Below are 21,761 nucleotides of genomic sequence, written 5' to 3' on the forward strand. Positions count from 1 at the left end.
AGGGCGAAAATGAAGTAGAAATGCTCCAAAATTGCTTAGAAGAAAATATATTTCCATTAACTTACATTGAAAGTAAAGAGTGTTTTTACCCTCTCCTGTAAAGTTACTGTTGGAGATACTTGTTTTTCTTTGGACAGCAACAATATTAATTTATAATATACATATATATATATATATATATATATATATATATATATATATATATATATATAATTTCTGTGGGAGAGAGTTTCTCCATCTGGAGGGAACGCTGAGCTTTGGGACTTTGCAGAACGTTTCCATGCACAAAAAGCTACATAACATGTTGGAAAGAGAAAGAAAACAGAAAAGCATAATAGGTGCTAAGAGCAGCTGCACTTTTCCAATTAAGTAAAAACCTGACAAAAGTGGAGATATGAGGTCATACCCCAGCAGAGACGGGATGAAGAATGCAGGCTTTCATTCCTACTGATTAGCGAAATAATGTAATGTGTTGCGCGCAACCTTTATTTTTGAAATGCTTGCTTAAATGTAAAGTTGCAGTGACGTTTCATGCATCCTAGGACTAGTTCATGAAAGTTTCACCAGGTAAAGCTCAGACTGAAGGCATAATGGAATGCAGACCTTGCAGACTTATGTGCAGAAGTTTGTGTGCCCCTGGTCATAGTCATATAATGTAATGTTTTGTTGATTTTCTGAGTGAAAATAAGTTAACACATCCTCTACAGCAGTGCCCCCCCCCAGTCCTCAGGGACATCCAGATGGTCCACATGTTGAGTTAGGTTTGAGCAAAAATGTGGACCATCTGGGGGTCCCTGTGGACTGGGTTGGGAACGACTGGTCTACAGAGAACGCACTTCTGCACATTTTAATGCATGTTTACTGTTTATTTGGTCAATTTAACATTTTGGGAGGAAAAAATAAAACACAAAATGTGTGCAAAAGTTGTGGCACATTTTATTTTATTCTTTTTCTAGTGTGTTAAACAAATAAATAGAAAGTGTGCAATAAAATTTCAGATTATAGAGGATGTGCTGACTTATTTTCACTTAGAAAACCAACAAAATAACTGGAAGTGTTCAAACTTTTGCATATTTCAGGCCACCAGTGATGAGCTGAATGGGGCTTGACTGGTTTAGGGTCACTTTCCCGTACAGGGATTAAGCCTAGTCACATCAAACTGGGGACCTTCAGGCCAAAGTGCTGTGGAGATCAGCGTTGACCCTCATCTAACGCTCTGAATTCAGTTCAGGCCTTGCTGGGTGTGTTTAACGAGATAATGTGCTTAAGTCTGCAGAGTTTTGGACCGCAAGGACTGGAGCCTGACACATGAGCTGATCAGCACTGTTACTCTGAAATGATATGGCCATTACTTAAACGCTCAACTGACCACAATATGACCGTACAGGAATACTATTTTGGCAATCAACTCTTTAGTTTTGGCCAATAAAGCAAAAAAACAATACTAACACTCCTATTTTTTACTCAAGTCTCACTAAATTTAATTTGCATACCCTATATTTTAACTGCATATTCATTTATATAGTATTATTTACTAACAAATCAGTGACTGAAAAGGTCTAATCAATCATTTTTGACCAAATTTGTTATATTAGGGGTAAATATAGTAAGGAGAATATGATATTCCCTCATATAAGGATTGTCTTGAACTGCAGTGAAGTTTGCTGATGTTTTATCAGCGTTACGTTCACTTTTAAATCAGCATTATACTCAGATTGCAAGTTAAAATATATTAGATGAGTTTTGTCTGGAATTTCTGAAATGAATGTAGAAGGACTGCGATGTGCCATTTACACCGTCACCAATAAAACAGAGATGTTTTCATGAATGTAGGATCATAATAACCCATCGTTCTCCACTGGCAGCATCTTTGGAACCAAGTTTATGTCAAAGTTCTGATCAGAACTCAAGCTGAGTGCTGAGTGTGTTGGAGTAATGACTAGATTCACTCGTCTGCTTTAAAAAAGGGTTTCCTGTGTCTGTCTGACGTCCCACCGACTCTAAAGCATCGGCGCTTGTTCATCAAAGTTGCGTACAATCAAATCTGATCGTTAAATGAGTGCAGACAGTTTTGTTCTTCGTCAGGTTAATCTGTGGCATGTCTCACGTCTGGTAGGAGTGCGGGAATTTGAGCGTAAAGGGTTAACAACCCTGAAAAATGCTTGATTTGTGGTTAACAAACCAAAACTATCATCAATATCATCACTAATAACTGTGCTCATGGCAAACCAGTGCTAAAGTGGACGTCCTTATTTCATATGCATATTGGTGTAAACAAATGCGGCAACTCTTCCACGTTCCATTTTAAAGCATATTACACTGTGCTTTTGTTTGATGCTACTGACTCCGCCCACATAATAAACGATATGAAACTCAGCTAGTGTCACACACTGCAATAATACAGTGTTTAAATGTGCTATTTTAGGAAAACAATCACAATCACATCATTCTGCCATCTTCAAAAACTAAGACGTTATGTTAATTTCACATTTTATTCTTTCCAGTGCTCCTAATTTTAACAGTATAAAGTTTGGCCAGTAGGGGGAGCAGTGCACTCCCTGCTTGACTTCAAACTCCGCCTACAAGCACAGCCAGTGTCTCACCTAAACATCTGCATGAATTAGGACGTGCTTCATGTAAATATGTAAATGAGGTGCTGGTAGGCTGGCGCTTGATTTCATGCACTGAGGCTGATTCGCGCTGTTTTTAATGCAACTTTGATGAATAAGAGCCACTGTGTCTTTAAAAGTATGTTATATATCTAACAAAGGCAAACTTTCGATAATACTAAATGTAATAATTAGAAATGACAAAATATTAGACTGTAAAATACTAGAGCCAAAAAGTTTCATTTTATTTGTACAAATACAGAATACAGTTTGTGAAAAAGCATCTTTGTTTTCTCCTTCAAAAAACGAAACCCGGGTAAAAGGCCAGCCTGTTACGCACTGACCACATGACCATGTGTAATAAAATCATTTAAGCTTTGTTATCAGGTCTCAGGGAGCTGATCTCACTAGAATGATAAAAGTGCCAAAAAGATGCAAAGTACAAAGCTTAAAGAAATCAAGCAAATGAGTAAAATGAAGTTCATATAAGCAAAATACAAAAACGAAAGGAAATGAAAGACGAAGGGCGTTAAGTGTTACTAAAATTAGCTAATTAAAGATGCGATGCTAAAAATAAAGTGCAGTATAAACAAAGTGCCACTCTCTGAGCTCGATTACAGACACGAAAGAGGAAATGTTTTTAACCTGGATTTAAAAATGCTAAGATAAAATGACTCTGCTTAACAAAAAAACTGCGATTTTTGCTACTTAGACGTAAATTTTTAGCGCTAAAACGTTTAAAAAAGTTTAAAAAGTCTCTCAGAACTTTTGGTTTATTGATAAAACAGTTGTGTTTTGACACATTTCCATCATTCACTTAATGTTTGTTGCAACTTGTGTATCTTTGTCTTTCCTTGAAAAAGATGGTTCTTCAAGCGTTCTGTAGTAAAGATAATGGTTCTGTATAGAACCATCAACAATCAAAGAACCATTTGCATGCTTAATTGGTTCTCTGCCTGGTGAAATGGTGTAGATGGTTGTATATAGAACCTTTTTGAAAAATGGTTCTTCTATTAGTACAAGCTTGACACTGTAACAAATAGGAGAACCCTTTTTGGTGCTACATAGAACCATTTACAAAATGCTCCTTTATACAACCATCTACAATGCATTCTCAAACAATCTGAAGAACCGTTTCACCATGCAAAGAACCATTTAATCATGCAAAGGGTTATTGAGTGTTTATGGTTCTATATAGAACTGTTATCTTTACTAAAGAACCCTTGAAGAACCGTCATTTTTAAGAGTGTAGTTTGGGATTTCCTGGAGATAAGACGCTGTAAGATAAGATAAGATTCCTAAATAAGGGTCAGATTTGCTTCTGTAATACGAATTTCTGAAAAACCTTATCTTGACCTGTCAGATCTGGACTTCGGGACTAAAGAGTGGAAGGTTCTGGAAGGTTCTGTTGTTTTGGTACAAGACAAGAATATCCACGCTGTACGTAGCTCAGCAGGCAGTTAGTTGCGGTTGTGCCGTCATGTTCACAGCACATGGTTGCTTTTAGTTGGTCTAATTAATCTACACTCCTGTGCAAACAAAATGGGCCCGAAATATAATGGTTTTTATTGCTGGTTCTGGCTGGGCAGAGTCTAGATTTCAAACCCTATAGAGAATATTTGGTCTAACATTAAATTCAAACCAGCTGGTCAGTGATTTTTTAGCTGTTTGAAGCCGTCAGTGCTGAGTGGATCAACACTGACTCTTCTTTCTGTAAAAGACTGTCTGCATGGTTATTCACTAAACTCCTACATTCAGAGAAATCAGAGTGAAAAACTATATTAACTTTCTGCAGCTGTTTGTTTAATTCTTGCTAATTTATAGACTAATGATTTTTTATTAGGTAAGGCAGGTTTATTTATACAGCACCTTTCATTCACTGCAGTCATTCAAAGTGCTTTACAAATGAGAAAATACAAAGGAATTATCATTTAAAAGTAACAAATTAAAGAACAATAGATATTAAAACCTGATCAAAACAACAGATTTTAGAAGAGAAAGTTTAGTTTAATGCTTTGCTGTTTTGGGTTTTAGCCCTTTTTGTGCACAGGAATGTATAGTTTCATGTTATTAGGTTAAATTTCCCCACTTAAAAGAGCTTAAATGTCAGTGTTGTTGATAATATAGCAGTTAACCTTTCACAACTCGCAACGTACAAGACAATTTGGTAGCACTTCCTATGAATCCGGTATTTATAATGCTTCATGAATGCGTTAATACGGTGTTATATGGCATACATTAGACCTCATAATACAGGCATAATCTTGTATAATTTCTTTTAAGTAGTTATAATTACATGCATAACACTTAAAGCAAGAAAATACGGCTTCATAAGGTCAGCTTTCATAACACATTGTAATATCTGTTGTTATCAATTAGCTGAAAATTACTCTATCAAAACCATCGTAGTTGGTACTTCATATTCAGAATATTGTTATAGTGCATGACATATAACTTTATAAAGCCATATTTTTGTGGTTTATAAACTGTTATGCATGTAACTCTACTTATTAACATCATGGTAACACTTTACTGGAAGGTGCTGTTCATAAGGCCATATGACACCTTCATAAGCTTATCATGACAACCGACATAACCCTACATAAATGTTTATAAATACTCATTCCAGTAAGCGTTATCTGTCATAAAGGCTACTTTAGCTAACTGTGATCAAAGTTGGCAAACAAAACCTTCGTAGCAAATGATGTCTATTGGAATAAGCATTTACAAACATTTATGCAGGGTAATGTCAGCTGTCATGACAAGCTTATATAGGTGTCATGTAGCCTTATGAACAGAACCCTACAGTAAAGTGTTCAGGATTCATAGGAAGTGCTACTGAAAATTTGACCAAGTGCAAGAATAACGCAGTAATGTAGTCTGTTGAGTTTCACTTGATTGTATAATCTCGCAGTATAAACACAGATTTTCAGTTTGTTTTTGCTGTTTAACTCCATATGATCAAAAAGAGAGACACTTTGACTTGCAATGAAAATATAAACATATCTGGTGGCCATGTTGGTTCCATGGGTCCTGCATTTCACCAGACCATCTACTGAGCTCTGAAAATTTAGGCTTTTTTTATTTTCAGACTTAACTATTACATCAATAATATGTCATATGTAAAATATTTGGCATGCGTAAATGTCTATACTACGACGGTGTTTTAGGGCCACTGTTAATAAAAATAAAAATAGTAGACTTCGAGAATAAAGTCGTAATATTTAGAGAAAAAAGTCGAAATATTTCTAGAATACAGTCATAATTTTAGAGAAAAAAGTCGTAGAATTGCAATATTGTGTCCAAAGGCAGTGTGAAGTGAAGCAGCACCTCCTGGTGTTAAATGAGGGGCGGTGAGTTGGTGGAGTTCTACTTTCATATCGATTCACCCATAAAGAAACACTCAGTCTCCCTGTCTCTCCTGCACATCAGCACCAGCCTGTTATTAGTATAAGAAACGGCTGAGCAGGAAACTGTGTTTATCTAGAATAAAGAGCCAGACGGACTCGGAGGAAACTGTCTGTCTGTGTTGTTGAAGGAGAATCTCAGGCAGGGTCGTCTACACGGCTATCGGGGGCTCCATCTCCCCCCATTCAAAGAGGGCATGAAGTTTCACAGACAGTGAGAATGATGATCAAAATGATCCACAGAGAGACAGGAGTGAGTGGAGCTCCGGCGCCAGTACAGCAACCGAGACCCCAACGCGTTATGGCAGCCCCCCTACAGTACAGCAACTGAGACCCCAACGCGTTACGGCAGCCCCCCTACAGTACAGCAACTGAGACCCCAACGCGTTACGGCAGCCCCCCTACAGTTAGACCACTTTATCCTCCAAATATTATGACTTTTTTCTCTAAATATTCTGACTTTATTCTCAAAGTCCACTGTTTTTATTTTTGTTAACAGTGGCCCTAAAACGCTGTCATACTGTACCGTAATGAAGATTTGCAGTTAAAACGTCACATCACTCATATCTTAGCAAAATGGGATCTTTAACGTGTAACAATAGTGGAACCCTTTTTGGTGCTATATAGAACCCGTTTTCCATCAGATAAGAAAAATTTGACCATATATGCATTCAGATGGTTCTTTGAGTGTTCATGGTTCTATATAAAACCATTGCCTTGACTGAAGAACCCTTGAAGAACCATTTTGTAAGAGTGTAGCTTAAAATTAAAATGTCAGCTCTTGTGATTTGAAAATTTTAAATTGTGATTTCGATATAAAAACAGAAAAAAACAAATCAGCTGATGGTAAATAATCACATCTGATTTTCTGCATCACCTGAACAATCTAGGAAAAAGTTTATTTTTTGGTTAAAGTCTATACAATAAGAAAAAAGTATGTATGCACTGATATATAATGATGCTGATATACAACGTTTTGTGTGCTCATCTGTCGAAATCGATACACAGACATTTGTAAAATGTAGAAACTGGGACTAAATCCATCTGGATCAGGATGACAGAGAAATATAACATTTCTGTGAAGCTACAAATGCAGTAAAATGACTAAAATGAATAAAAACATACTTTAGCGCAGTGACACAGCGTCACCTTAATGCTGCTGTTCTGCAGACGTCATCAAATATGGGTCAAATACAAACATCTGTCAGATGCTGATCATTTTTTAAGCAATAATCTGTCAACAATGATATATTTCGCTAAATATACCTTTAAAATGTCGCTTTCCACTGATGTCAGATTTGATGCGGTCACATGAATTGTATTTTGAATATTTGTACAAATATTAAATATCTGCCAGTATGTGTACGTGAATAAAACTTTATATTTTGTTATTAGCATATAAAGGACAAAAGTATATGCATCTGATTACACCGATCAGACATAACATTCTGACCACCTCCTTGTTTCTACGCTCATCGTCCATTTTATCAGCTCCTCTTACTATATAGGTGCACTTTGTAGTTCTACAGTTACAGACTGTAGTCCATCTGTTTCTCTGATACTTTGTTAGCCCCCTTTTACCCTGTTCTTCAGTGGTCAGGACCCCCATGGACCCTCACAGAGCAGGTACTATTTGGGTGGGGGATCATTCTCAGCACTGCAGTAACACTGACGTGGTGGTGGTGTGTTAGTGTGTGTTGCGCTGGTCTGAGTGGATCAGACACAGCAGTGCTGCTGGAGTTTTTAAACACCTCAGTGTCGCTGCTGGACTGAGAATAGTCCACCAACCAAAAATATCCAGCCAACAGCGTCCTGTGGGCAGCGTCCTGTGACCACTGATGAAGGACTAGAGGCTGACCAACACAAACTGTGCAGCAGCAGATGAGCTATCGTCTCTGACTTTACATCTACAAGGTGGACCGAAAAGGTAGGAGTGTCTAATAGAGTGGACAGTGAGTGGACACAGTGTTTAAAAACTCCAGCAGCACTGCTGTGTCTGATCCACTCAGACCAGCGCAACACACACTAACACACCACCACCACGTCAGTGTTACTGCAGTGCTGAGAATGATCCCCCACCCAAATAGTACCTGCTCTGTGAGGGTCCATGGGGGTCCTGACCACTGAAGAACAGGGTAAAAGGGGGCTAACAAAGTATCAGAGAAACAGATGGACTACAGTCTGTAACTGTAGAACTACAAAGTGCACCTATATAGTAAGTGGAGCTGATAAAATGGACAATGAGCGTAGAAACAAGGAGGTGGTCAGAATGTTATGCCTGACCGGTGTGTGTTTTTATTTCTCACAATCATGCACACAGTCCTTTAATCTGAAGCGAGTGGAGGGAGTTGGTGAGCATGCCTTACTTATACAGAAAAGTGTAAATATGGACATATCAGTGCGTAGCAAAGAGAACTATTTTTAACATTGTCAGAATTAATGCACTTGTTGAACTATTATAATGGCTGACATGAACTAAATGTCTATTTTTATTCTTAGTTAGTTGCATGCTCTGTTCGAAGCCCTGTGCAGGGAGCGGTCAGTCCTACAGCACTTCATGTAAGTGTAATAAGCATTTTATAGTGATGTTATAGAGACTTCATTGGTGTGTAATAAGGGGGGACGATGCAGCATGGACTGCCCCTGAACTTAAGCAGTATAAATATATATTTGGCTTTACTCTGCCAAGTATATTAGCATGTGCTACAGGATGTTCAGACGAAGCTGGGGGCGAACATCGGTCATCACCTGGGTCAGTCGTGCGGTACCAAAATCACTGTGGACAATAAATGATTGTCCAACTCTATTTTTCCAATATTGTAAATGTAACTATGGTACTTCCTCCTTTAAGAGTATTAAACGCCTGGACAAAAAAAAAAAAGATGGAAATTATTTATATGTTCAAAATGTAAACTTGTTTATCAATCAGCGTAACATAAAGAACATTTAGAACAGTGCAATGGCTCTCGCGTGGTTCTTTCCTTAAATTGACATTCTTGTTCTTCAACATTTCTGCAGAATTAAGTGGTTAAAGTCAGTCAGAGTGGTTCTAGCTTTCTACACACTTGGTTATATATAGAACCATGAACTCTCTAAGACCCTTTGCATGATTAAATGGTTCTTCAGATTGATGGAGAACGTGCTGTAGATGGTTCTGTACAGAACCTTTTTGGAAAAGGGTTCTTCTGTTGTTAGACTTGTTACAATAGAAGAACCCTTTTGGTGCTATGTAGAGTCTTTTTCAAAAGGTTCTATATGGCACCATCTACAGCACGTTCTCCATCAATCTGAAGAACCTTTTCACAATGTAAAGAACGCTTTAATCATGCAATGGGTTCTTTGAGTGTTCATGGTTCTATATAGAACAATTTCCTTTACTAAAGAAACCATCATTTTTAAATGTGTAGAGAAACTTACCGAGTCAGAACTGTTCACAGTGGTGGTGATAGGAACCAGACGTCCACCTCTAAAAGCTCCCTCACAGAAAGTTCCTACATGAAATGGTGATGAATTCACTGCCTGATGACTGAAACACTGTTTTATGATAAATTGTGAGATTTTGGCATAAAAAATTTTATTAAAAGCCATTCGTGGTGGAGGGATACATGCAGAGCGCTGAGGGCAAAATAGTCCCAAGAAATCTGAGTCTCTACAAAAACACATTTAACACCAAACCCTCTGAATGACTGTTCGTTCCACCACCTGGGCTCCAGAACCAGACACTGCGTACAGACTGGGCAAGTGCCAGGGGCCTCGGGGGGCCTCGGAAATGTTGAGATGTGTCAAATACTTGGTACCGTCCACCTGATTGTCTACAAATGACTGCACAAACAAAGAAATGAATATTACACTGGCCAAAAGTATGTGGACACCTGATCATCATACATACATGAGCTTGTTGGATGCCCCATTCCAAAACCATGAGCATTAATATGTAGTTGGTCCCTCTTTGCAGCGACAACAGCGTCCACTCTTCTGGGAATCTTTCTACAAGATGTTGGAGAGAGTCTGTGGGAATTTGTGCTCATTCAGTCTAAAGAGCATTTGTGAGGTCAGACACTGATGTTGGACGAGAGGGTCTGGCTCACAATCTCCGTTCTAGTTCATCTCAAAGGTGTTCAGTGGGGTTGAGGTCAGGGCTCTGTGAGGGCCACTGGAGTTCCTCCACACCAAACTGGTCACTCCATGTCTTTATGGAGCTGCTTTGTGCACAGGGGCTCAGTCATGCTGGAACAGGAAAGGCTCTTCCCCAAACTGCTGACACAAAGCTGGAAGCAGATAACTGTGTAAAATGTCTTTGTGCTGCAGCATCAACATCACCCTTCACTGGAACTGAGGGGCCCAAACCCTGAAAAACAGCCCCGCCCATCATCCCTCCTCCACCAAACTGTACTGTTGGCTCTGCATTCCGGTAGGTAACGTTCTCCTGACCTCCACCAAATCCAGATTCATCATCAGACTGACAGATAGAGACGCTGATTCATCACTCCAGAGAACACGGTTCCACTGCTCCAGAGTCCAGTGGCGGCGCTTTACACCACTCCAGCCGACGCTTGGCATTGCGCATAGTGATCTTAGGCTTGTGTGCAGCTGCTCATGGTTTGAAATGAAGGGAGTGTGAGGGCGGGTCCCGGACCTCCTGTGAGAAACAAAATTGAGGGGGGTTCCATGTTAGTTTCAGTTTTCTAACAAGCTGTTTTTGGAGGTGGTCTTCTTTTTAAGCTCTCATCATGTTCAACATCAGACTGTAAACTCACCCAGTAATTTTATCTTATGAAAGTGTTTTATTTTGGTTTATAAGTAGTTTATTTTAGTGCATTTTACTAGTTTTAAGCATCATTTCTTGAAATAAGTAAAATGATCTGCCAATGAAATGACACTTTTATTAGATACAGTTGCTTAAAACAAGTAAAAATGTGTAGAAATAAGTTAAACAATCCTATAATATTACAACCATTTCATAATGAGAAATATCAGATATTAACTACATTTAGGATGTTTTCACTTGCTAAGGTATCATTTTTTGCTTTGCAAGCGTTGACATTCCCCTTGATCTCAGGTCTTAGAAGTGAAATCAGGTTTCCTAGCAACTGTAGCAGGTATGTAATGTGACACTGTGAAACTGTGACTCCCTCTCGCTGTAAGAAGGACAGAGCAATGCTTGGATAACTGTCTATTCAGTCTGCAGTACTTATTTTATTACATTCATGGCTTACAATGAACTCTTGATGCAGACATGAACATTTCAGTGGGCAGGTGACGACGGCTACGTTTGAGGACCAGGAGCAGCCTGGTAGAAGGTGGTGGTTCTGATGTGATTCTCCCTGATCCTCCTCCTTCTCCTCGTTTTCTTCATAATGCTGGGGCGAGCACAGCATTCCAGAGTGGAGGAGATCCCACAACATGGTTGCCCTTCTCAGCACCCATCGCCCACGTGATGCTCAGCAACAGTTAAAAATCATGATATGACATTTATGCTATATATTTTTCAATATAAAGCGCCTGGCTTGTAACTCACTCACTCACATTGAGCAGGCAGAAGATTATCCACAAGAGGGCACTCTAATAGCCCATATATTTATTAGGAAATTTCACAGTATAAGGGTATATTTTGTCTAATAAATCAGTAAATACATAAAAAATTTGGCAAGAAAAACTGCAAAAATGTATTCATTTTTCAGCATTTGGGGAAAAAAGCAGAAAAAAATTAACAGAAAATGACACAAATAAAATAATAATAAAACAATTTAGTTTGTTCACTCTTCACCTTTATTCCAGCTTCCATTCTTTTCAGGAGCCTCACTTTCAGTTCCTCAAAGAATCTGCAGACACACCTCCAAAGTTCAGTCTTAGAAGCTGGTTGATCATTTTCTGAAGTAATCAAACACATTCAGTGGTGTTGAGGTCTGGACTCTGGGGTGGTCAGTCCATCGTTCAGCTTCTTTGTTTGATGTGTCCGTCTCCTTTTCTCAGTGAGGTTCTTCCTGACAGCTACACATCCTTTCAGACCCATAGCGCTGATTTTCATTTTCATTTTCAAAAAGGTTATATATATATATATAAATATAAAGAACCATTTTCTTTCCTAAAGTACCCTTGATGAGCCATCTTTTTAAGAGTGTATATAGAACCTTTCTGAAAAAGGTTCTATATAGCTCCCAAAAGGGTTCTACTATTGTTACAATGTCAAAGAACCCTTTTGGATGCTATATATAGAAACCTTTTCTAAAATGTTCTATATAGGACCATTTTCTTTGCTAAAGAACCCTTGAAGAACCATCTGTTTAAGGGTGTACATTATTCGAAGCTGTCTCAGTTTTAAGTGAGGAGGTCTGTCGTCCTCCAGTGCTAACATTACTGATATTACTGATATTGCATTACCGGTGCTGCACTGGGTTTTGCTTATATTTGGTGTACTTTGGTGATGAATGCACCGCCACATCAATAGAACTGGCCATGTAAAAGCTGTATTTGAACGGGAAGGCTGCAGTCGCAGAGTTCTAGCAAAAGCACACTGCAGCTGGGCTTCAGGCTGGATCTATGGATGGTTCTAGTGCTGCGTTTAAATGTTGGAGTTGAAGAAAAACACTGGGCCTCATTCTTTAATATATTCCTAAGTCTGTTCCTAAGTGTGTTCTTGAGAAAGGTCCTAAGAAAAAGTCTACGTTAGATTCATGACGTGTTCTTAAAGCGCAGAACTGTTCTCACCTTTGTGCTCTTGAGTGTGTGTGGATTCTGTTCTTCCCTACCCAGATAGGGAGCATATATCGGTCCACTGGCTTGATAAGGTCGGCACCTCACTGACTGCTTGCCACTGCTGGTCCACCCTCGGACCACCCAGATTACTGTCCTGTATACAAGCTCCAACTAGTTCTTAATCTCTCCAAACAGATTTTAAATCCACAGTGACTTTTATTTTAGAAAATAAACTGACAAATATGACAAAACAGTTGAGAGAAAAAAATTATTGACCAGGCCTGAGATAAAATGATTTTATAGAAAATATTGTTGCTGACAGTGTGATGGATTAAAATTATTTACTAAATTAAAAGTCTATCTAAAGAAAGGAAGGAAGGAAAAATCAGTAAATTGGACTGTGAGTGGAAAATGAGTAATGATAAGTGGAATTTTGTCTAATACTCCGCTTAAACACTGGTGGGCTGCCGGGAAAATGCTGAGCAAAACGTCAGTGGACCACCAGCTTTGCCATCAGTGGGCCAACAGTGGTCCACTATCCTCTTACTATCAGGGTAAGAACAAATCCCACTGGTGAGTCAGAATCTTCATCAAAACTGCATGAGTGGGTTTAAGAAATTTCTTCTTAAGAACGGATGGTGAACGAGGCCCAATGTTCTTCGCCTCGTGACTCACTGCGGCCTGAAGCCACACAAATGGTGAAAATAGATCCACAGCAAAAGTTCGGACGTATTCCGCTGACCGCTACGGACGCTGCTCCGTTGAAATATATTGTAATATACACCGATCAGGCATAACATTATGACCACCTCCTTGTTTCTACGCTCAGTGCCCATTTTATCAGCATTGCGCTTGGTGATGTAAGGCTTGGATGCAGCTGCTCGGCCATGGAAACCCATTCCATGAAGCTCTCTACGCATTATACGTGGCCGACCACTTCGTGGCTGAGTTACTGTCGTTCCCAATCGCTTCCACTTTGTTATAACACCACTGACAGTTGACTGGAATATTTAGTAGTGAGGAAATTTCATGACTGGACTTGCTGCACAGGTGGCGTCCTATCACGGTACCACGCTGGAGTTCACTGAGCTTCTGAGAGTGACCCATTCTTTCACTAATGTCTGTAGAAGCAGTCTGCAGGCCTAGGGGCTCGGTTTCATACACCTGTGGCCATGGAAGTGATTGGAACACAAGAATTCAGTGATCTGGATGGGTGAGTGAATACTTTTGGAAATATAGTGTATCTGAATAAGTAAAACATCCATTTGTTTAGACATCATCATATAAAAAATTACCTCATTAAAAACGCAGAGTGAACCATAAATCTGTACGTAACTAGATTTACGGAGGTTTGAACATGTAACAGTTATCCCTTATTTGCTGTCCAGAACGTTTGAGTAAAGAGCCCATCTCACGCAAAACTGAATTAGCTTTTTTCTTTTTTTAATAATAAGAGTTTGATGCATGTAAACACTGTTAAAGTCTCAAAAAGTACCGTTCACAGTTCATACAGTCCATATGTAGAAACTGAACTGCAAAAACAGCCTATTGGGAATTTCTATTTTTGTGATGTAACAAAAATCAATTCATTTATGTAGATCCCCCTGTTCAGTCTACTGCAGTTTAGCCCCGCCCACTGACGGTGAAGTTATAAAGAATGTTTCAGCAGAGAATCCTCTGTGAAGGATGCAGCCAATCAGAACCGAGGTCATTTACGTACATCGGTCTTAAAGGGACAGTAATAAAAAAGCCTGCTTAAGCTAATTTAAAGGGGTTCTATATAGAACCATCTTTTCAAAGACCGTATATGGTTTCATATAGAACCCCTTTTCAAAAGAGTTCTACATAGATGCAGAGAACCATTTTTTGAAAGGAGGTTCTATATAGAACCATCGTTTTTAAGACTGTATATGGATCTATATAGAACGCCTTTTCAAAAGAGTTCTATATAGATGCAGAGAACCATTTTTAAAAGGGGGTTCTATGTTGAACTACCTGTATATAGAAACTAAACTGCAAAAACAACCTAGTAGGAATTTCTATTTTTGTGATGTAACAAAAATCAATGCGTTTATGTCGGCTCTCCTGTTCTGGCTACGCCAGTTAAGCTCCGCCCACTGACAGTGAAGTTATAAGGAGTGTTTCAGCACTTTGTGAAGGAGGCAGCCAATCAGAACAGAGGTAATTTACATATCAGTCTTAAAGGGACAGTAATAAAACAGCTTGCTTAATTCTAAGGGACAAGGAGAGGCTGGAAAATGCAGAAATTAATTATGACTATTTTTGTTAGACAATCCGAGACAAACGTCTCAAGTGGACCACAGAGGGAAAATGAAAATATAATAAACACGTAGGATATGGGTCATTTAACATCACTGAATGTGCTGATGTGAGTGAAGGTGGGTGAGCTCCAAACCAAAAAAGTGAAATACGGCTGAATCTTCATTGAGAAAAAGCCTGAAGAGGAACGTGGCTAAACACACATCGGCTCTGTCGGCCTTTTATTGTTCTCAGTTTCTTTATACAAAATTGTGAGTTAAAAAAGCTCTTCCTCTGACAGCCGTGCTCCACCTGCCACACGGCAACTGTCCTGGCATATTTTATTCAAAGTGACATCATCATCATCATCGTATCCCTTCAGGAAATCAATGATCCTACAGAAGACAGAGGGGAACGTCCTGCCCATCACATCATCTGGTAGCTTTCCCGTTCTCATGTACGTCCATCCTGGAAAAAAGGATAAACAAAGAAATTTAATAGCCTCTCGGGGTTACAGTGTTTAGGGTCATACGGTAAGACGTGAAGAGAACAGAACGAACCCGTTCTCGTCCTTCAGATGTTGGTACAGTTCTGCTTTGTTATTGACAGAATTGACTCGTCCAGCAAACTCCTGGTGCTTTCTGGAGTTGGCTTGGGTGATTCTGCTGGTCCAAAGGCTCAGCAGGGAGACGGGGCCTAGAAAACAAGGATGCTCATCAATAGTGAGGTAGTCAAGAGGAGAGTCTGAGTCAGGACCAAGACCTGGACACACATCCAAGTCAACACAGAGTCCAGAGTTAGATTTAAAAAAAAATATATATAATAATAATAAAAAATACAGTAAGAAAAGAAACGGGAAAAACTGAAATTGGATTGTATTTCAGCGTACTTTCATTTTCATACGTTATATACATATAAATAGTATATCGCTGTTGTCTCGTATCTCCAAAATGGTAACTTTACAGGAAAAGGGAAAAACCTACTTTACTTTTAATGTAAGTCAATGGAACCAGACTTTTTCCCAGGTCATTTTGGGACGTTTCTTTTGGTCCATTCTTCATGAAATCTACATACAATATAAAGGGTAACAGGTATTTTCAAACTATGTCCAAAACTGAAAAACGCCAAAAATGGAGATGGAGAGGTTTTCTTCCGACAGCAGCAATATTTTACATTATTATTATTATTATTATTATTATTATTATTATTATACTCTTAGTCCAACTTTACACTGTAATTTTGGAGGTAAATGATGGGGAAGTTCTTCTCTAAACCTATTCAGAATCACTATCTAAAGCCAACTGGATATAAACCAAACAACATACATCCATTTTTATTATTAAATGAAAAAATACTAATGATAACACTCCGATCTGCCCTGAGGGGATGTTTGAATTTTGTAAAAAAACAAATTCAACACTATCAATCTCAGAAAGATCAATTAGTTCCTCAATCAGCAGTGAACAGATTGGATTTAAACATGCAGAGAAAGTATTGTTTTATTCTGTTTGAAGGTTTTGTTGATATTCAGTTATGACAGAAAAAAGCTTAGTTTCCATTTATTTTGGACGGAGGAATCGCACTCGACTCCATAATCCGACCAAGAAGAGTCCAAATGTGGCGATGGAGCCACGCTGCAAAAAATGGTATCTTGTCAAGTGAAATGATCTTAAATCTATTTGATGGTCGTGCACTTATAAGATTATTTTCCTTGTTTCTAGACATTTTTACTCATCTTAGGTAATTTGATTAAGTAAAATTCTCACTATACTGGTAGATAATTTTGCTGGTTTCAAGCACATTTCTTAAAACAAGTAAAAAATGTCCATAAATGAGGGAAATAATAATCTTACAATAAAATATTAGATTTATTGACTATATTTAATATAATTTTACTTGACAAGAGGCCATTTTTTGCAGCGTAAGAGTCCAAATGATGTTGAGACAGAGTTCAAAAATATCTCTCCCAAATTTTTAATGGGATGCATGTCAGGAGATGAGCTCCCTGCCAGCACCTTAACCAGTCCGGAGTTATTCTGGCTGTATGTTTGGGGTCGTCCTGTTGAAACGTCCATCTTTTCCCCAGATTCAGTTTCTTGGCTGATGAGTTTAAATTCTCCTCTAGTATCTCCCACTACATCGCTCCATTCATGTCTACTTCGATAGCTATGATGATCCAGCACTGTTTACCTTCGTACTTCACTGTGGGTATTTCTGGGGATCTTCTTTCTCCAAACGTGCTGAGTTATCACCAAAGAGTTCTATTTTAGCTTCGTCTGATCAGGGAACACTGTTCCAGCGCAGTTCCGATTTGTCTGAAAGCTCTTTGCATCTTTGAACGTCTTTTTTATCAGAGGGGTTTAGTGTGGGGTCTAGGAGCGGAGATAGTTATGGTGGAGTTCCCTGCTTATTGTTTTCTGTGTATCTGCTGTTCGGCTCTTTTTAAGTGACTGCTGGATTCTCTCCTACCTTCTGCATTCTGCGCGATCAGTCGTGGTTCCTTTTAGCTTTTCACTTGCATATGACTGAACCAGTCATGCTGACAGGGGTGTTTAAGGTCTTTGTTGGGACTCTGAAGCTTTTTCCATTCAAGTGTTCTTTCAGAGGGTTCTCTCTTAAGAACTTTAGGAAGCTCCTTTGCCTTCACCATGACTGCTACTTCATGCATGACATCTTCCCATCCAATGGCAGTGACTTACTGGTGCGTTCCAATCGGGAGGCAGCTGTCTAAGTAGGCAGCATTTGGGCTCCCGAGACGAAGGCTGTCTCATTCGGAAGGCAGCTGCCTTCTAAAGTGCCTTATTTTGACCAAATCTGAAGGCGGCATCGCATGTATCCTTCTCAGCGAAGGCAATCCCACAATACTGTTCATCTGCTCACCGGCCGAGAGTCCCATCGCTTTAGTTAGATGAACACGGCAGACGAAGCGGTTGGTTTTCGTCGACTGAGGAGTTTACAAATGTTTTTTCTTCACTTCTGTCTTTACTGTTTTGATTGTTGTATTTGTGTAAAGTATTTAACATATTTGTGTTTGTAGGTCTTTAGCAATCATTCCTATGGTGAAATTCTGGCAGTTCGCTCGTCTAACGCGACCTGACTGGCAGCGTTTGTAACTCTTTGGGTGAAGCTAACGGCGGAACCAGCGCTGTAAACTGACGTTCTCCCTAAACGACGAAAAATCCTTCAACATACTGGAGGATGTAGAAATTCAGAAATAAAACGTCTTTAAAATAAATACCACAAATGCTTATTTTTGCTGCTCTTCTTGTTTTGTATTGCTGTGCTCATCACAGTCACATCAGGGTGAATGATGACGGCTAAATTTCAGACTAGGAGCTCATTAATCAGATGAGAATGCATAAAATAAAATGCAGTTTTTACCCTTTATGTGTGAGAAATAAAGCGGGTTCATTAAAGTGGATGAGGACAGCGAATTAAGCGAAATGATTCACAAACTAGTACGATTATCTGTATTTATCTGAGGCGCTGAGTCGAGTATATATAACAGATACGACTCCTTAAAGCGGCCTGTTCTTCATGCACAGGTTTCCAAACAGCTGCTGCAGGTTCGGAGCTGTCCTTAATCACTGAGGCTAACGAGTAGCTGCGAGTAAACAGGTTTAACGTGTACAGCGCAGTGAGAGTTATGATGCATGATGGCTCTGAAGCTCTGTCCCGAACGAGATGTCTGCTAAGGTTCCTTTTCGGCTAAAATGCTGCCCGACAAGAGAGCCGCCTTTGAAGGCAGTGACTAGTTAGGCAGCTGCCTTCAGAATGGAACACACCATATGTGTGTAACTTCTAAGTGGATGTATGCACTGTTTCTCCTCACTGTATAAGGCACAGCAAAGTTATATTCACTCTGGAAAATATTAACAAGGAAATACCTTTTGATTTCTCCAAGGACAGAATCTCCTCTGAGGCAAGCCGGGGTTTCTTATTGAACGGTTCTGGAGAGTCAGGAGAATCTTTGATGACCTCAGATTCACTCTGTTCCTCTTTCTCTCGCTCTATTGCCCCCTTCAGTCTGGAGGAGGAACAACAATCTTAAAAATTATCAAATTTTTAAAAATGCACTTTAAATTGTAATTCCAGAACATCATCTATGAACAAAGGGACTCAGTAAAGACAGCTACACAGTAAAGCCTTCTAACCTTTCAGAGTCTGGAGTCCATCCTTTCTCCTCTGACTCTTTACCGTTCTTCTCCGTTTTATCCTCTTTGTCTTCCCTTTTTCTCCCTCGCTTTTTCCTTTCTTCCTCTTCGGGAGGTTTGCTCCGGCAGGCGCTGATGCACTCCAGGACTTGCTGGTGTCTCTCACTGGTTCCAACGTGAGTTTTCACCAGAGTCTCCAGCTCGTTCCACATGATCCGATACTGCTCATCCCTACAGCACAGAAATACTCTGGATCAACACCAAACCTTAACTCTGAAACCTGATCTCTTTAGTCTGAATGACGACTTCACTACGGACTGAATTCAGGACAGTAGCTTTTACAGAATAACAGTTCCTAACTTCATAATCTCATCATGAACTCCAGATAAGAAAACAGCATCACACAAACATCCTAACTAGACTAAACCTCCTAAATCCTGTCCTAACTTTAGGATGAACCCCAACAGGGTCCTCACTTCTGTTTAAGGTCCGTTTCTATGGTTTTTAGGCAGCTGTGTCAGCAGCATAGTTCACTACCAGCATAATGAGCTCCATTTATTTCTACTGTAAAACGCTGCTTTCACTGTGAGATGATTTTCTTTTCTAACTCTGCGTTTTAAAGATCTCAGACGCTGCAGACTCGATCTCCACCGCCCCTCTGATCACCTTCGTGTGTTAATGTTGATGATGAAATATTACAGTGATGGTGGTGAATAATGAGGAGACGGAGCTGAACGTGTGTCTGTTTATTAGGAGGAGTAACGTTAGCGCGCTCGGCTAAAGCGTTTGGGAAATGGAGACTGAAACTGGGCAGCGGAGACACTCTGATAAACAGCAGGGGGCGCTCTCACAGTATTCACTACTTGCAATTTATCACACTTTAGTTTTGTTTGACCTTTTTTACATCAGTAACAGCAGCTAACATTATACATATTCGGAACATTCGTAATACGAATTTGTGAAAAATCTTATCTCGACCTGTCAGATCTTAAGACAAAAAGTAATACGGCCCCAGGATATTTTTCCACCCAGATCTTATGGTTTATTATAGGCAAGGCGAGTTTATTTATATAGGACCTTTCATACACTGCTGTCATTGAAAGTGCTTTATATAAGAGAAAATACAGAGTCATTTATAAAGTAAATGAAATCGTTAAGGTAATAATCTAATTACAAATTAAATTCGCATAATAAAGTGCCATTACAGAGGTGCAGAATTTTTAGACCCCCTCTTTCTTTAGAACCAGGACCAGTGTGTTTATATAGGCTGGCTCAGGCACATTGCTAAATTAGTTACAGAAGCAACACCTGTTCTTAACCTATACATAGACAGTCAGGAATAACTGTTCACAGATGTCCTCCCAGGTACAGCTCACATAAAACATACACAGATCATATACATGTTATAACACATAATACTGAACATAATATTACACACAAAACATACAGTACAGCAGATCCTTCAGAGGAGAAGGGCTAGAAACGCTAACAGTGTTTTAAACTGAGACGAAAGCAGCTCAAACAGGAACGATTTAAAACTGGATTTAAAAGTGTCGAGAGTCTCAACAGTGATCTAAAACACACTAACATTATACAGTAACTGTATGGAATAAATATAAAACGTTGGTGTTGATGTCTCAGGAAAACGTCCTTCACATGTCCTTATTAAAGAAGGCCGAGAGGAAGACGTCGTGTTCTGAGACACATAAGCTGGACGTCCGTCTCCTCTGCAGACCAGTTTCTGCTCCGCCATGTTGAACGGTATAAACTTTCACTATGACGTGACGAACATGATCAGAACAGACTTAAACTTTCCGATAGGGAATGTAATCAGATACAGGCGTTTACACGGATATTATTCTTCTATTTAACGGATTATTTACAGGATTACCCACCTCGATCAGTCGGATAGAAACTGTATTCCGAATGGCCTCAATCGGACTAGACTATTCCGACTGAGGTGTAAACACAGACGTATTCTATTCCGATTTAACTATTAGTCGGATTATTAATGGATAATCAGGCTGCATGTAAACGTGGCTAATGATCTAAAACATAAAATAAATATATGTTCTTCTAGTGGTCCTCACCTTTTAGGTCCTTTGCCCCTGGAGCCCACTGTAGAAATGGGTAAAGGGTCGTTTTTCCTTTCCATGTCCACTAGATTGTACACGGTCTTCTGGCACGTCAGAAGATCATCCTCCGTCATACTATCTTTAACTATCAGGTTTGCTAAAGGCACCACCTGAAACAGAGACAGGCAGAATGAAACATACATGAACACACTTCACGTACAGTACTGCACAGAAGTCAGAGACCACCCTTCATTTACTTCATTTCCACTCAAAACTACCTCTAAGTACAAGGAGATATTTCTGAGGATAATAGATATAAGATAATCCACCTGCATAAGGAAGGAGAAATTTAATGTGAAAAAAAAAAACAAGAGTTTCCAAAACTGGAGTTTAAAAATGGATTAAAAGCTACAGAGAAAATGTTCCTCCTAACAACCACCTGGAAGAGCTGGTCGACCCCAAAACTGCCCCCATCAGATAAACAGCACTTAAAGCTTTCATCTCTGAGAGAGAGGAGAAAATCAAGCTGCTTCAGATCTGAAAACATCCACAGGTGTTTCT

General features: G+C 39.3%; 1 protein-coding gene across 2 annotated transcripts in view; it reads right to left on the minus strand.

Annotated features, from left to right (window-relative positions):
- Window positions 1-15,186: 15,186 nt before the first annotated feature.
- ints13 (integrator complex subunit 13) overlaps window positions 15,187-21,761 on the minus strand; it is a 43,300-nt gene continuing 36,725 nt past the window's right edge. For both annotated transcript variants that reach the window (XM_036577767.1, XM_036577766.1), the window contains 5 exons: window positions 21,216-21,370; window positions 19,126-19,356; window positions 18,859-18,998; window positions 15,532-15,667; window positions 15,187-15,439 (listed from right to left, as the gene is read on the minus strand). In XM_036577767.1, coding sequence (XP_036433660.1) covers window positions 15,403-15,439; window positions 15,532-15,667; window positions 18,859-18,998; window positions 19,126-19,356; window positions 21,216-21,370 — 699 coding nt within the window. In that variant the 3' untranslated portion in view covers window positions 15,187-15,402. The remainder of the gene's footprint in view (window positions 15,440-15,531; window positions 15,668-18,858; window positions 18,999-19,125; window positions 19,357-21,215; window positions 21,371-21,761) is intronic.

This window comes from Colossoma macropomum, unplaced genomic scaffold, assembly GCF_904425465.1.
Source record: "Colossoma macropomum unplaced genomic scaffold, Colossoma_macropomum, whole genome shotgun sequence".
Taxonomy (NCBI): Eukaryota; Metazoa; Chordata; class Actinopteri; order Characiformes; family Serrasalmidae; genus Colossoma; species Colossoma macropomum.